Source organism: Ciona robusta, chromosome 14 (assembly GCF_009617815.1).
Source record: "Ciona robusta chromosome 14, ASM961781v2".
Taxonomy (NCBI): Eukaryota; Metazoa; Chordata; class Ascidiacea; order Phlebobranchia; family Cionidae; genus Ciona; species Ciona robusta.
In genome coordinates, this window is record NC_143248.1 from 2,783,533 (window position 1) to 2,795,223 (window position 11,691).

The following is an 11,691-nucleotide window of genomic DNA, read 5'->3' on the forward strand; positions in this document are numbered from 1 at the left end:
AGATCAGAGAATTACCTGTGGCAGAAACAAACACGATGATCTGATAGCATTATTCAAATTTACTATGAACCATACAAATGAGAAGACAGTCATAATAACACACGTATTCTGTATCATACACCTGGTCCTAGCTTATAAGTTATCACGAATTAAACTTCATGGGTGATTATTTTCTTTGCATTTTTATGTATGACTGAGAATTTCGACAGCTCATTAGTGACCACTGGGTTGGAGAATCTAATTACACCCCATCACAGACACTGTTGGCTTGTATTTAAATTTATAATTAATGGTTTCTGTACTCAAATTGGTGAACTTGTAATTGAAACGTCTTAACTTGCAACGTTCGCAGTTTTTTGATTTAAACGCAAAATATCATAGAGGGTAAAACGCGGTCGCTACTTGTGGTAAAAAAACGCAGTTTGGTTTCCCAAAAAGAGGAATACCGGGTTTGATTCTGCTATCATGTGTGTGCAAACCGACATGCATAAGCGGGAACCAAAAAACCATGCACTTGTATAGAACGCAGCTAAGAGAATTGATAATGACCCAGTACATTAACCAAAAGGGTACAAGCCAATGTCAAAGACCCAGCGACAATAAACTGCCCGACACACGCATAAATAATGGACAGTGGATTCGGTCGCGTACCCAGAGCCGAAACTGCGAATTCACACAAGAAACAATGCCGTTGGATATAGCGCCAATCACACAACTTGTAAGCAGTGATCTTCTGCCCTGGCCGATGTTTCAATCCCACAAAGCTTGTTAGAATTGTTGTTCACCTGTTTATGTTCAGGTTTCAAATCCCCACTTTCAGGATTGCTATCTAAACCATTAACAGCCGGGTGCCCATTAACTTTGCCGTTCTGTTCAGCGGCTAGTTGGGGCGAGAGAAAAAAACACGCTCGCGGGAAAATAGCATGACACTTTTCGCGGAATTCTGCCACAATGTCGGACTCCACAGCCCCGAAGTCTAGTTTGCCTTGTAAACTTCGGAGAACCATTTCACAAACCTGTGGAAATAGAATCGAAATACATACAGTTTTCCAAATAACTGCTGTTTAAAAAGCATGCCCTATACTTAAAGAGTGGGTAATACTGGATTAATAGAATCACGATAAAAGCCCTAAAACAAAAGTGTAAATCTAACAAATTAAATTATTCAGACAGTGGTAACCTTTAGCGATACGTTCTGCATGTTGTTGTTGATATTTAAGATCATTTTCAATGCTTCATCTTTCCTTGAAGAATTCAAATGGTAGAGTGAGCTTGCTCCTGTAATAACATGCATTGTAGCAGATTTTTATTTTTATAAAGGCTAAGTTTACAATGAACTTTAAAAATGCAACAAGAAAAACAGACAGTATGCAGAAAAACAGCACAAATTTCACAGAAAAAAAACAAAATAATCAACAAAAATGGACAAATAATACAGCAGTGGTAACAAGAACAACAACTTAACTGACCTGCGAATATGTGGGTCAGTGAGTTCGGGTTAGCCGCAATGAACTGTTCGTTTAGTGTTTCCACATCAATGTCACATCCTATGATCTTCATGTGGAGAGATATGACTTCTGAGGCAGCTGTTGGTAGGTCCTTTGCATCACGAACTGAGGGTGTAGAAAGAAAGAAGGGTTGTAACTTATAAACTTAGCAAGGTGGGTGACAAAGGCCAAAAAATTCTTCATTATAACACATGTGTTGTTTCATATACCTTGTGCCCACTTTTGAGGCCCCACGCAAATGTAACTTTGTAAATTTTTTTGAAATGTGTTACTGACAATTTAGACCCATTAGGAAGCACCGGGTTGAAGAAGCTGCCACAAACGCTCACAATGGTAGTAGCGTCGAAGTTGAAAAATAGGCCATAACTTTATGTTACATCACCAAAAACCTAGCATTTTGCTTCATGCTTGTATTGTATTATATTGTAATGTATACGGACAGAGTTATTTTTATCAATGTTTAATCACACATTCACACTTACCTTTTTTTGCAAAGCGTACGCGACACGCGTGTAGATTTGGCATGTCCGATTCTTTCGCAACTTTTTGCGCTCGTAACAAAGCACGCAGCATCACAAGCAACGTGCCACGCCGCTCAGCTATTTGAAAGGCTAAGTAATGCGTCTCAAATTTGCCCGAGCAGTATAACTCCAACGGTGCAAGAAATTTTTGCGCCTGTTCTAGAGGGTTGGAAACCTGACAAAAATTACAGAATGAATGACATTTGTTTATAACATGGGGGCTTTATTTCATACACGTCAAGCTACTTGACAATTAAATGTATATATATATATATAACCTTTTCGATTTTTAAAAAGATTTTTTGTTTAGGTGATAATTTTAGAATAAAAATTTTAGTAACCACTACGTTAAAGCAGTTTCCGTTACGTGTTTTACCCAAAGACACGTAGGCCCAAACAGATAGCAGGATGGCTATAATGCATGCACAGAAACCACTGCCCTAGACATATATTAATAATATTTTGTCTGTGTGACTGCATGAAGGTAAATCAAACTTTTGTATTATGCATGAGACAGACACTAACTTACAGATACAAGTTTTTCAGCAGCAAATTCTTCTTCTTTTTTAACTTCAGCATCGTCCTCAGTTTTGTTGTTTTTCACCTGTTGTCTAGGATAAACATATATGTTAGGTTGCACTCGTCGCAGTTTTGAATGGTAAAAAAAACATAAAAAGTTACTAAATGCTAAACACTAACGCAGATACTTTAAACTATAAAATTTAAGTTATAAAAATATTGCCGAAATTTATAAAAAAAATCAATCACTTTCAGTACATAAAATGATAAAAAAAGGTTAATAATTTAATAGTCCAACAAATGTGCATATAATCTAGAAAGTTATCTAAAATATAGCAAAAATTACTTTTTCTTTCCACTTTTATCATGCTGTTCATTCTTTTTTCTCTCTTCAGCAGCTGCCTTTTTTCTTTCTTGTCTTCTCTGTTTGTTCCGAAGTTTTTTAAGCTCGGCATTCGACATGGAGGATTCCTTTTCATCTTGTATACGATCTCCTGGTTGGTAAGGCTCATCGTGGAGATGAATATATACCTGTATGATTGGTTTATAACAGTGAATGGATATATAGACCTTCTTCTTAAAAAATACTTTATGGTTTTTAAATCAAGTTTGTTAAAACCTTTTAAATGCTGTAATGTCCTTCAACTGTTCTACTGGTAGATAATTTCTTACTCTTTCAAAAAAAAACAACTGTAAGTACTTTTACCAACCATAAAAAAAATTTAGGAACAGTTTTGTAAACAACTGCTTCAAAATGCGTTTTTGCATTACCAGGCCCATTTTAGAAAAACATATCCAAAGCAGTGTAGAAACTTTAGGCATACCTTTATTGCTGTTTTTGCAGCTTGAAAATAAAACCTATGCGAACGTAGAGAATCCTCCAGCTTAAGCATCTTGACGTACGACCGGAGAGTCATTTTACGCATACAGTACTGGTGGAAATCAAACTGGTCTTCAATTATTTCAGTGAAATGCTGAAAAAAACGTTGACAGTTTTAAAACTGAAACAGTAATAAATACTTGAAATTGGTGTTCTGGTAGAAAAATTAAATTCTACCAAACGTTGTGTTGCAATCCTGAAAAGATATTACCAATGTAGATATTAATTTTTTCCTGTTATTTATTTACAGTTATGAATAAATTTAAAACGTTGGCTGTCTATCAAAGCAAAACTATAAGCACTAAAGATAATATATAGTAGGGTGGGAAAGTAGGGACACCTTTAGCACATAATACCCAAAAATCCTGATCTGTTTTAAACAATTAACAACCGTCTATGATAATTTTTTGAATGTTATTTGTTTACTACCAAATGAGACGAAAAAATAGAAAGAAAAAGTGAAGTTGTCTCAAAAATAGGTCACATACCTTATCCACTTCATGACATTTCTTCAATGCTTCACCATATCTGTTTGCTCTTGAATGTGCGCTTGCACATGCCACCTCATACCACATACATTGCATCTCTTTTAAATATTCATCTATGCTTACATTCTCCTGTGAAGATGGGTTTCGTTTAATTTTAAGTGTTGTTCGTACAAACATACGACTACGAAAAAGTCTCATGCTCAATGTCAAGTTATAGGACTGACAAAATGTTTTTTATTTTTACTATAAACAAATTCAGATATATATGAATGTACAATGTACACAAATACACTTCATGCTCACTGATGAGTTAAAATAAAATTTTTTTTTTCTATTAAAAACACACACATGGTGTGTCTTAATTTAATTCACAAAGAAAAAAGAGCATATAATGGATCATTGATATTACTGTTGCACTTTGCACTGTGCTTTTAACAGAAAAACCAAGGCCCAAAATAGATATTATTAGTTCATGAATTGAATACTTAATCCATAATTGTATTAAAGCATATAGGCCTACTAATGATGGGGTAACATCTGACATGTTAACTCTAACCTATCAGGTTAACTCTAACCACCCAGGTCTATTGCCGTGCCTTGTTATCAGAGTGTAGGACCTCACGGTTCTCTTCTCCCTCACATACATTACAATGCTTAATAACCTCACACATATAAACGTGTTATACAGTCCTTTAATGCGGGTGTCATACATCTCGCGCCAGCTTACGAGTTACCATGTATGATGTATGTATACGATGTATATAGTGGGACAAAAGTAATGATTAAACAACAAAAGCACTTACTCTCGTAAACTTAGCAGCTGTTTCCTCGGCATCAGATATCATATCATTCCGGATCATATAAGCAGCACATTTGCAGTTTATGAATCTGTCTGCTGTGTCCAACGATTGAGCCTCATCCATGCTGGCCACGGCTCCTGCTGTATCTCCCAGATGCTGCAAGGGTGGTGGTTAAAGTGCTGCTGCTCAAGGGGTAGTTGTAAAGGTTTTTGGCAACTTTTTAGGTAAAACAGATTTTAATTATAGGTGGAACATTGTGAATTCAACTTTAGGCTATATATACTGATTTAGGTTGCTATACAGTGCCTGATATAGTAGGGTTGGGGAAGATAGGACACCATTTCAATCTACTTTCTTGTCCTATTAAGTTGTAAACAAAGAGCATTCCTTACGACTCCCATGGACCATTGTTAATTGTTTAAAAGATGAAGAGGATGTTTGAATATTATGTGCTAAAGGTGTCCCTTCTTACCCAACCCTACTATATTAATAACTACAAATCAATTGCTTATTAAAACTAAAATCGTAAAAAGTATGAAACAATTATTACTTTTAAAACTTTAGCTTTCAAAACATGAAGTTCAATGAGTGTAGGTGTATGCTCCAATGACTCATTGATTAATTGTAAAGCTTTTTCGTATTCCTTTATTTTATCGAGATGTTGTGCGTAGAAAAACCTCGCCCATAACAAAGTAGTTGGTGGTTCTATTTCTTCATCTAGAATAAAAAAAAAATTTTGATTTTTAAATTTTGTTCATAAAGAGGGGCGGGCAGTGACAGTTTAGATGTTTTGAGCAAAAACAATAGTTTTTAATTTATTAAAATAATTTGTTTTATGTTGTAACTATATAGTAGAACTAGTTTTTTTTGTTTTTTTTTTGTATGGGTAAGGACCTGGAATTTAGGCAAGATTTGGCTCACTAATAGCAGCGTCGAGCAGCGAACACTAAATCGTTCGGTCACAATACAAGCACCTAAACCACTGAGCCACGGCGCCAGACTAGTAAAACTATTCAGTAGGTAAAGCTAGTTTTTGTGCTTTTAATTACTAACGTTAATTTAAAAGTATGCTTTTAATAAAAATGTTAATTAAAAAAATATGCTTTAAACAAAAAAATTGTCCATGACAACAAAACCGTAAAAAAAAATTGAAGACATCCATTAAGTAACTTAGTAACATACCATCAGGGGAGAATTTAGAATTTGCTTCCAAAGATCGAATAAACTGCTCTGCTATCTCTCCAATGCATTTTACTTTTTCTTGCTCCTTATATAATGGTTTCAAGCTTACAAATAGTGGTGGTACACCCCGCTTTAACTGCTCTCTCATGATTTTGTCAACTCGCTCTTGAAACATGGGCCCTGTTTGGGACCAAAAATGGGAATTAATTTAAGAAGCTTAAAACAAATTTTATTTAATGCATTTGGGCCACTAAATGTTTTTGAGTGTGTTTGCACTTTCTTCGAGAGCACTTGCAAAAATAAAAACCATCGTTTTACCTTATTTTTTTAAAGTTAGGAATCCATTTTGGTGCAAAATACATTGCATTTGCATTTGTCGAATGTGGCAGTGCATTTGCGGGACAGTGTCCCAAATTCTGAGCCAGATTTAGGCCAGAGTCAGCCCATTACCCTAAAATCAACGAGGCTACAACTCATTATTGATCACTGGGTTAAAGCAAAGACTGTTTGCGTCTCGCCCTAGGAAGCAGACAGATATCAGTATCATTGTATCAATAAAAAATAAGTGGGGGATTTATTTAAAAATATATATATTTTTTTTTTTTGGGGGGGGGTTTAAAAGGGGGTCGCGACCCCTTAAACCCCCTGGCTGCGCCACTGATGCCAAGTATCGAACCCTGTATTTTCTGTAATAATTCACCTGTCTAACTACTGTGCCAGCACAAACATAGTACATCAAAAAACATATTTTTCAATACTTACCCGTTAAAAATGTAAGAGGAAGACTTTTTGGTGAATCGGCTTTAGGAAAAATGGCCGACACAGCATCATATATCTGTAGTCTCTCCACTTCATTTGAAGGCTTAATAACAGATTCAAGTTTCTGGTAATAGCTGTGGTTTTCAGGATTCCTGTTTACTAAGCTGGTAAAGATTTTCTCAGCTTCTTCTAAACGTTCGAGTTTAACACAAAGATCGCCTGGTAAGAAAAAAACATTAATGCACAAATGTAGTAACCTTGAGTAAGATGGTTACCAAAGGTCCGTAATATTTTATATGAACAACCTTTTAGCTACATTCTAAAACCTACCTGTCACTAAAATTAAACATAATGTACAAAAGTCAGCTACAGTATGATTACCTTTATATTCAAGCCAAGATAGCTTGTCTACAATTTTCTCTTTATTTGTTTCCAAGTGCTCTATAGCTTGTTGAAACAAGCCAGCTTCTTGTAAAATGTAGTTCTGGTATAAGAGCAACTCACTATGCTCATATACCATTTCCTGGAAGACATTAAAAACACAATGTTGTGGTCTTTGACCGTTTATTAAGAAGAAAACAAGTTTAACTTAAAGACATCACTAAAGCACAAAATGTGGCCTTATCGTTATGATGAAAAATTGAATAATGATAATCAAAATGCCGTAGTCAATGTCATTTGACAATGTAACACTCGATTCATCAAATACTGCCCACTGGCGCTATAACATAGAAAGGCAAATGATTTGGGTCTACAGAATATCATAACACACAATATCCAATATGCTACTCTGCCAGTTTGGTTTAAACAGCAATAGTTTCTAAATAGTTTGCCTAGAGTACTAGAGAATAAATGAATGTATCATCTTATAACATGTGTGTTTTGTTTAATCATTAAAAGTTTCCCAATAACGTGACATATGTAACTTAATGTTAATTTTCTTTACTGTATAATTGAAAATTTTGACAACCTTTAAAAACCACTGGACTGCAGTAATAAATAATAGTCATTTTAAAATAACAGCAATAGGTATTATACAAAACACATTTGAAGTGAGTGAAAAACTTATTTTATATTTTACCTGTTGAGTTTTTCCAAACTCCTCCAAAACTTTAAAAGCAACCGTGTAATCCTTGAGCAAATGATTAGCAATGGCGTAACCAATCCATGGAGCACGTTGCCCTGGTTTCAGCTGTAACAGGGCGTGCCTAGTTTCCTAAAATGTAGAAAAGCATTGTTAAACGATTTGATTGAACTATTAGTGTAATTAACTGAAATTTATTTATTGACATGACATATATGACTAAATATCTGCATTACTGTATAATATGTTAAAAAAAGCACATTTGTGTATTTTTTTGGGAGAAAATATTTAAAATTAGGCAACGAAAAGATAAAATTGCTTGAACTCACCCTGTAACCTTCTATGTCTCTCATATGAACTTGCAGCATTGATAAGTCTCGTAAGATATGGAGATTTTCCTGCAGAAAACCAAAACGATAATTTATTTATTAAATCCTACTCATTACAATAAAAGCATTATATTTTAAACCTAAACTAATCTTTGCGGAAGTTAGAAAATAATGGAAGACAACACACAATATCATGACTTGATAAAATTCTTTCAAAACAATTTTAAGTAACTAAACATCACCTGGAAGTATTAGCCTTATCTTTAAGGATAAATTTATGCAATTCTACATAACTATATAGTGTATATATATAATATATATACTCCATATTGGAGTACTTCTCTCTAGCTGTATTTCATCTAGCACAGAGTAAAACTTCACTTTAAATCTGAAAAGCCAATATATACTTCCAATCTTGGAACACAGGTGACAAACTGACAATCTAACCAAATATTATTCCAGAAGTAAATTAACTACTTTTGCATACTAGTACCAATTTACATATTATATTTAGTTCAGTTTAAGTATTTGTATCATTACCATCCATTTACATAAAAACAAAGCTGCAGAAAATGTTTGAATTATAAGGTATTACAGTTTTTGTAAAAAGTGAACACTTTCTCTAAAAAATTAATAACACAACTAAAACTGTAATAATAATATGAAAACTTTATAATATGTCAGTCTAGTACTGCAGCGGAGATTTAGATATGTTTTAAACAAAAAGACAGGATATGGCAACAAAACAACAGTTGTTAAAACATGCTTACAGTTAAAAACATATTTACATTTAATTGGAAGAAAATAAGCGTGGTCGCTACACCTCGCAGACAAACAAGCCATTCATGTTTAATTATTATCAAGTTAAACTTCTAATAGAAACAAAAGTGCGTAAGGACATAAACTAAAGTAAAATGAAATAAAAAACTAACCCACCTTATCCCAGCGCAGTGCATTACGGTAACATTTTATGGCTTCGTCATATTTTTTATCGGATCTCTGAAGCAGACCGTAGACATGCCAACACACATGGGACTTAAGGTCGTTTTTTAACCCACGTTTCACCAGTTCATAAGCTTCCTCTTTCTTGCCAGTACAGTTTAAAGTTAAACCTTTCATGGCTAGAGTTTCTGAAAAAAAAACACGTTTTGTTTGAGATAGAGTAAAATGAGATAATTAAAAACTAATAAAAAAAACGAGATTTGTTTTTTTAAAATGAGATGAATAAAAACTATAGTTATAAAATAAATTTAAAGTGCCCTTAACAAGAGCTTTTAATACCAGGTTAGCAGCTCTTTTAATTTATTTTAAAGGTCATCAACAGTGCTGAAAATTTAACTGCCATTGTCAAGTGAGCTTACTCTGAGACCACATGTTACTTAAATATCAGTTGTGTGGTCTTTTCTCTTTACTCTGTCTGATATTAGTTTTTATTTAGGGAAAAAGGTTTTTTTTTATTGAATCAATAAAAAATATCAATGCATTTGTAAGTTTGGAGCAATTTTTGTCAAAAGTTAAACCAGCTTGCATTTATACTGGTATATGTTGAATTAGCTGGTATTTTGACTAAAAGGAATCAAATCCGTTTCAAGATCATTTGCACATACACACAGCCTTTGTAAACATGTTGCGTGTCGTAATTAAGAAACTGCTTACATCATTGTTTAAACAAGGATATCACGGTAACAAATTAAACCCGTACGGCAACCTTTATAATAGCCCATATTTATAGTTTGATTTGGTGGAGCTTAACAGCTGTACTAGTTTAAAGGCCTAGGTCCAGGTCTATGAAACATAGTTAAATACATAAATTGCTGCAACGCAAGTGTGAAAAACTGGTTACTGAGATTTTAAAACAAAATTACATAACATTGAAATGTTAAAACAATAGACATACCTCCATGTTCTGCAAATTTGGGGTTGGACAAAATTTGTTTGGCGAACTTTAGACCATTTTTGTATTGCTTCTGCTCGTAACATTTCTGAAAAAGGTAAAAATGTACATGGAATAAAATTATAAGGAAATAAACATGTAAGCATAGAATAAAAATACCCTTTAAAGGTTGATGTGTTGTTCTGTAATAGTAAAACTGCATTAAATGCTATAACAACCTTCAAGCATCAATTAAGATCTTGTCACACCTTTAAGTAAATTACATAAGACAACTGTTATCACTCATTGATGAGCAAATTATTTGGCATATTTAGAGTAGGTCCTATTACGTTTCATTATACAGTTATTACTTATTATTATGTTAAACTTGTTTTAATATTTGAATAATACAATGTGTGTATAGTGCTGCAACAATGTTTAATTTAGTCAAGAGGGATAATAAAAACAAGATCACATTTTTTTGTTTTCTATTCAGGTCCTGTAGAATACTTTTTTAGTTTATGTGAACGTTATTTATTAAACATCAATGTCCACTGTAGTTGAAGGATTGTGTAAAAAAAGAATGTGGGATTTCTATGATTATTTTCAATTTTGTTCTTTTTTTTGTTTTCCTGACTTTGGGGCAAAAAAACATTTATGGGGAAATAAACAATAAAAAACAATGTTTTCAAAAGCAACTTATCTTAATTAAAAGATACACAAATTAACAAAGCAAGTACAGGGTAATAAAATGCTACAAATCTTAATCATGTAACTTATGTATTTAGTCTATAACGCATTTTAAACGTTTTTGGTCTAATGCTTCTTGCTTCATTTCTGTTGAAGTTCACCATTTTAATTAACCTTTCTTTATTAAATATAAGCTTCCTTACAAATAACATTTATTAAACTGAAAAAAAAAGTTTTATAAGTTCATAACCTTTACAAAGCACAATAAATGACTGAAGCATTGCTCTTTTAACTTAATGACAAAGGTTTTTGAAAATCTGAATGACATATTCAACTTGACTTAACCAAACTAGAAACAATAATGAATATAACCAATCCTTAACCTTATAAAAACCATAAAACAACCGATTGGTGCATTTTTGGCTCTGAATCGCTTACAAGCACCAAATAAACACAGTCCACCATGCATTTATGATTTATATGGCAATTCATGCTTTGTGAGGCACTAGAGCATCTCTGTACATAAACAAATTTTAGTGTTTTGGTATGATGCCCCTTTAATGTATTTTAAGAAAACTAAAAGGTATATATATATATTATGTAAATATATATTTATATAAACTCATAACATACCAGTATCCTGTTAAACAGGGTTTTCTCTTTAGGTGGTAAGGGTTGACTGGTTGGCATATTTGGGGTTCTTTTAGTATAAGTGCAATGGACTTTTTAAGCTACAGAGACCAGAACGTAATCTAAATCTTGTACAACACTGTAAATCACAAAACTTATTAATATTTTAAACAGCGTATAAGTTACCAAGCGAGTGTAAAATGGCTGTATTCCCTATAATAGTGACATTTGGTGTATATAGCCTACAATGTTATAGTATGCAGCACGCCTGAACATCAAGCAGTTGCAATTCGCAATATTATACAAATACTTTGCTCATTGGTGCCTCGTGCACTAAAAATTTATACAATAGATCCTGATGATCCATGTTTTTCTATATTAAATACCTGTAGAGGCTTCTTATGTCCATGCGTAATCTGTTTACTCAA

At 33.3% G+C, this 11,691-nt stretch overlaps 1 protein-coding gene across 1 annotated transcript; it reads right to left on the reverse strand.

Moving 5' to 3' along the window:
• Window positions 1–302: 302 nt before the first annotated feature.
• LOC149724955 (N-alpha-acetyltransferase 16, NatA auxiliary subunit-like) lies at window positions 303–11,426 on the reverse strand. The gene is made up of 18 exons (XM_089891860.1): window positions 11,267–11,426; window positions 9,968–10,052; window positions 9,007–9,200; window positions 8,071–8,139; window positions 7,739–7,873; window positions 7,039–7,180; window positions 6,661–6,876; window positions 5,899–6,078; window positions 5,267–5,433; window positions 4,720–4,872; window positions 3,917–4,045; window positions 3,373–3,522; window positions 2,895–3,079; window positions 2,559–2,640; window positions 1,991–2,204; window positions 1,470–1,613; window positions 1,181–1,278; window positions 303–1,016 (listed from the first exon to the last, which is right to left on the reverse strand). Exons 1-18 carry the CDS (start codon window positions 11,321–11,323, stop codon window positions 708–710), a joined length of 2,709 nt encoding a protein of 902 aa, XP_089747986.1. The 5' UTR covers window positions 11,324–11,426; the 3' UTR covers window positions 303–707.
• Between the last annotated feature and the right edge of the window lie 265 nt (window positions 11,427–11,691).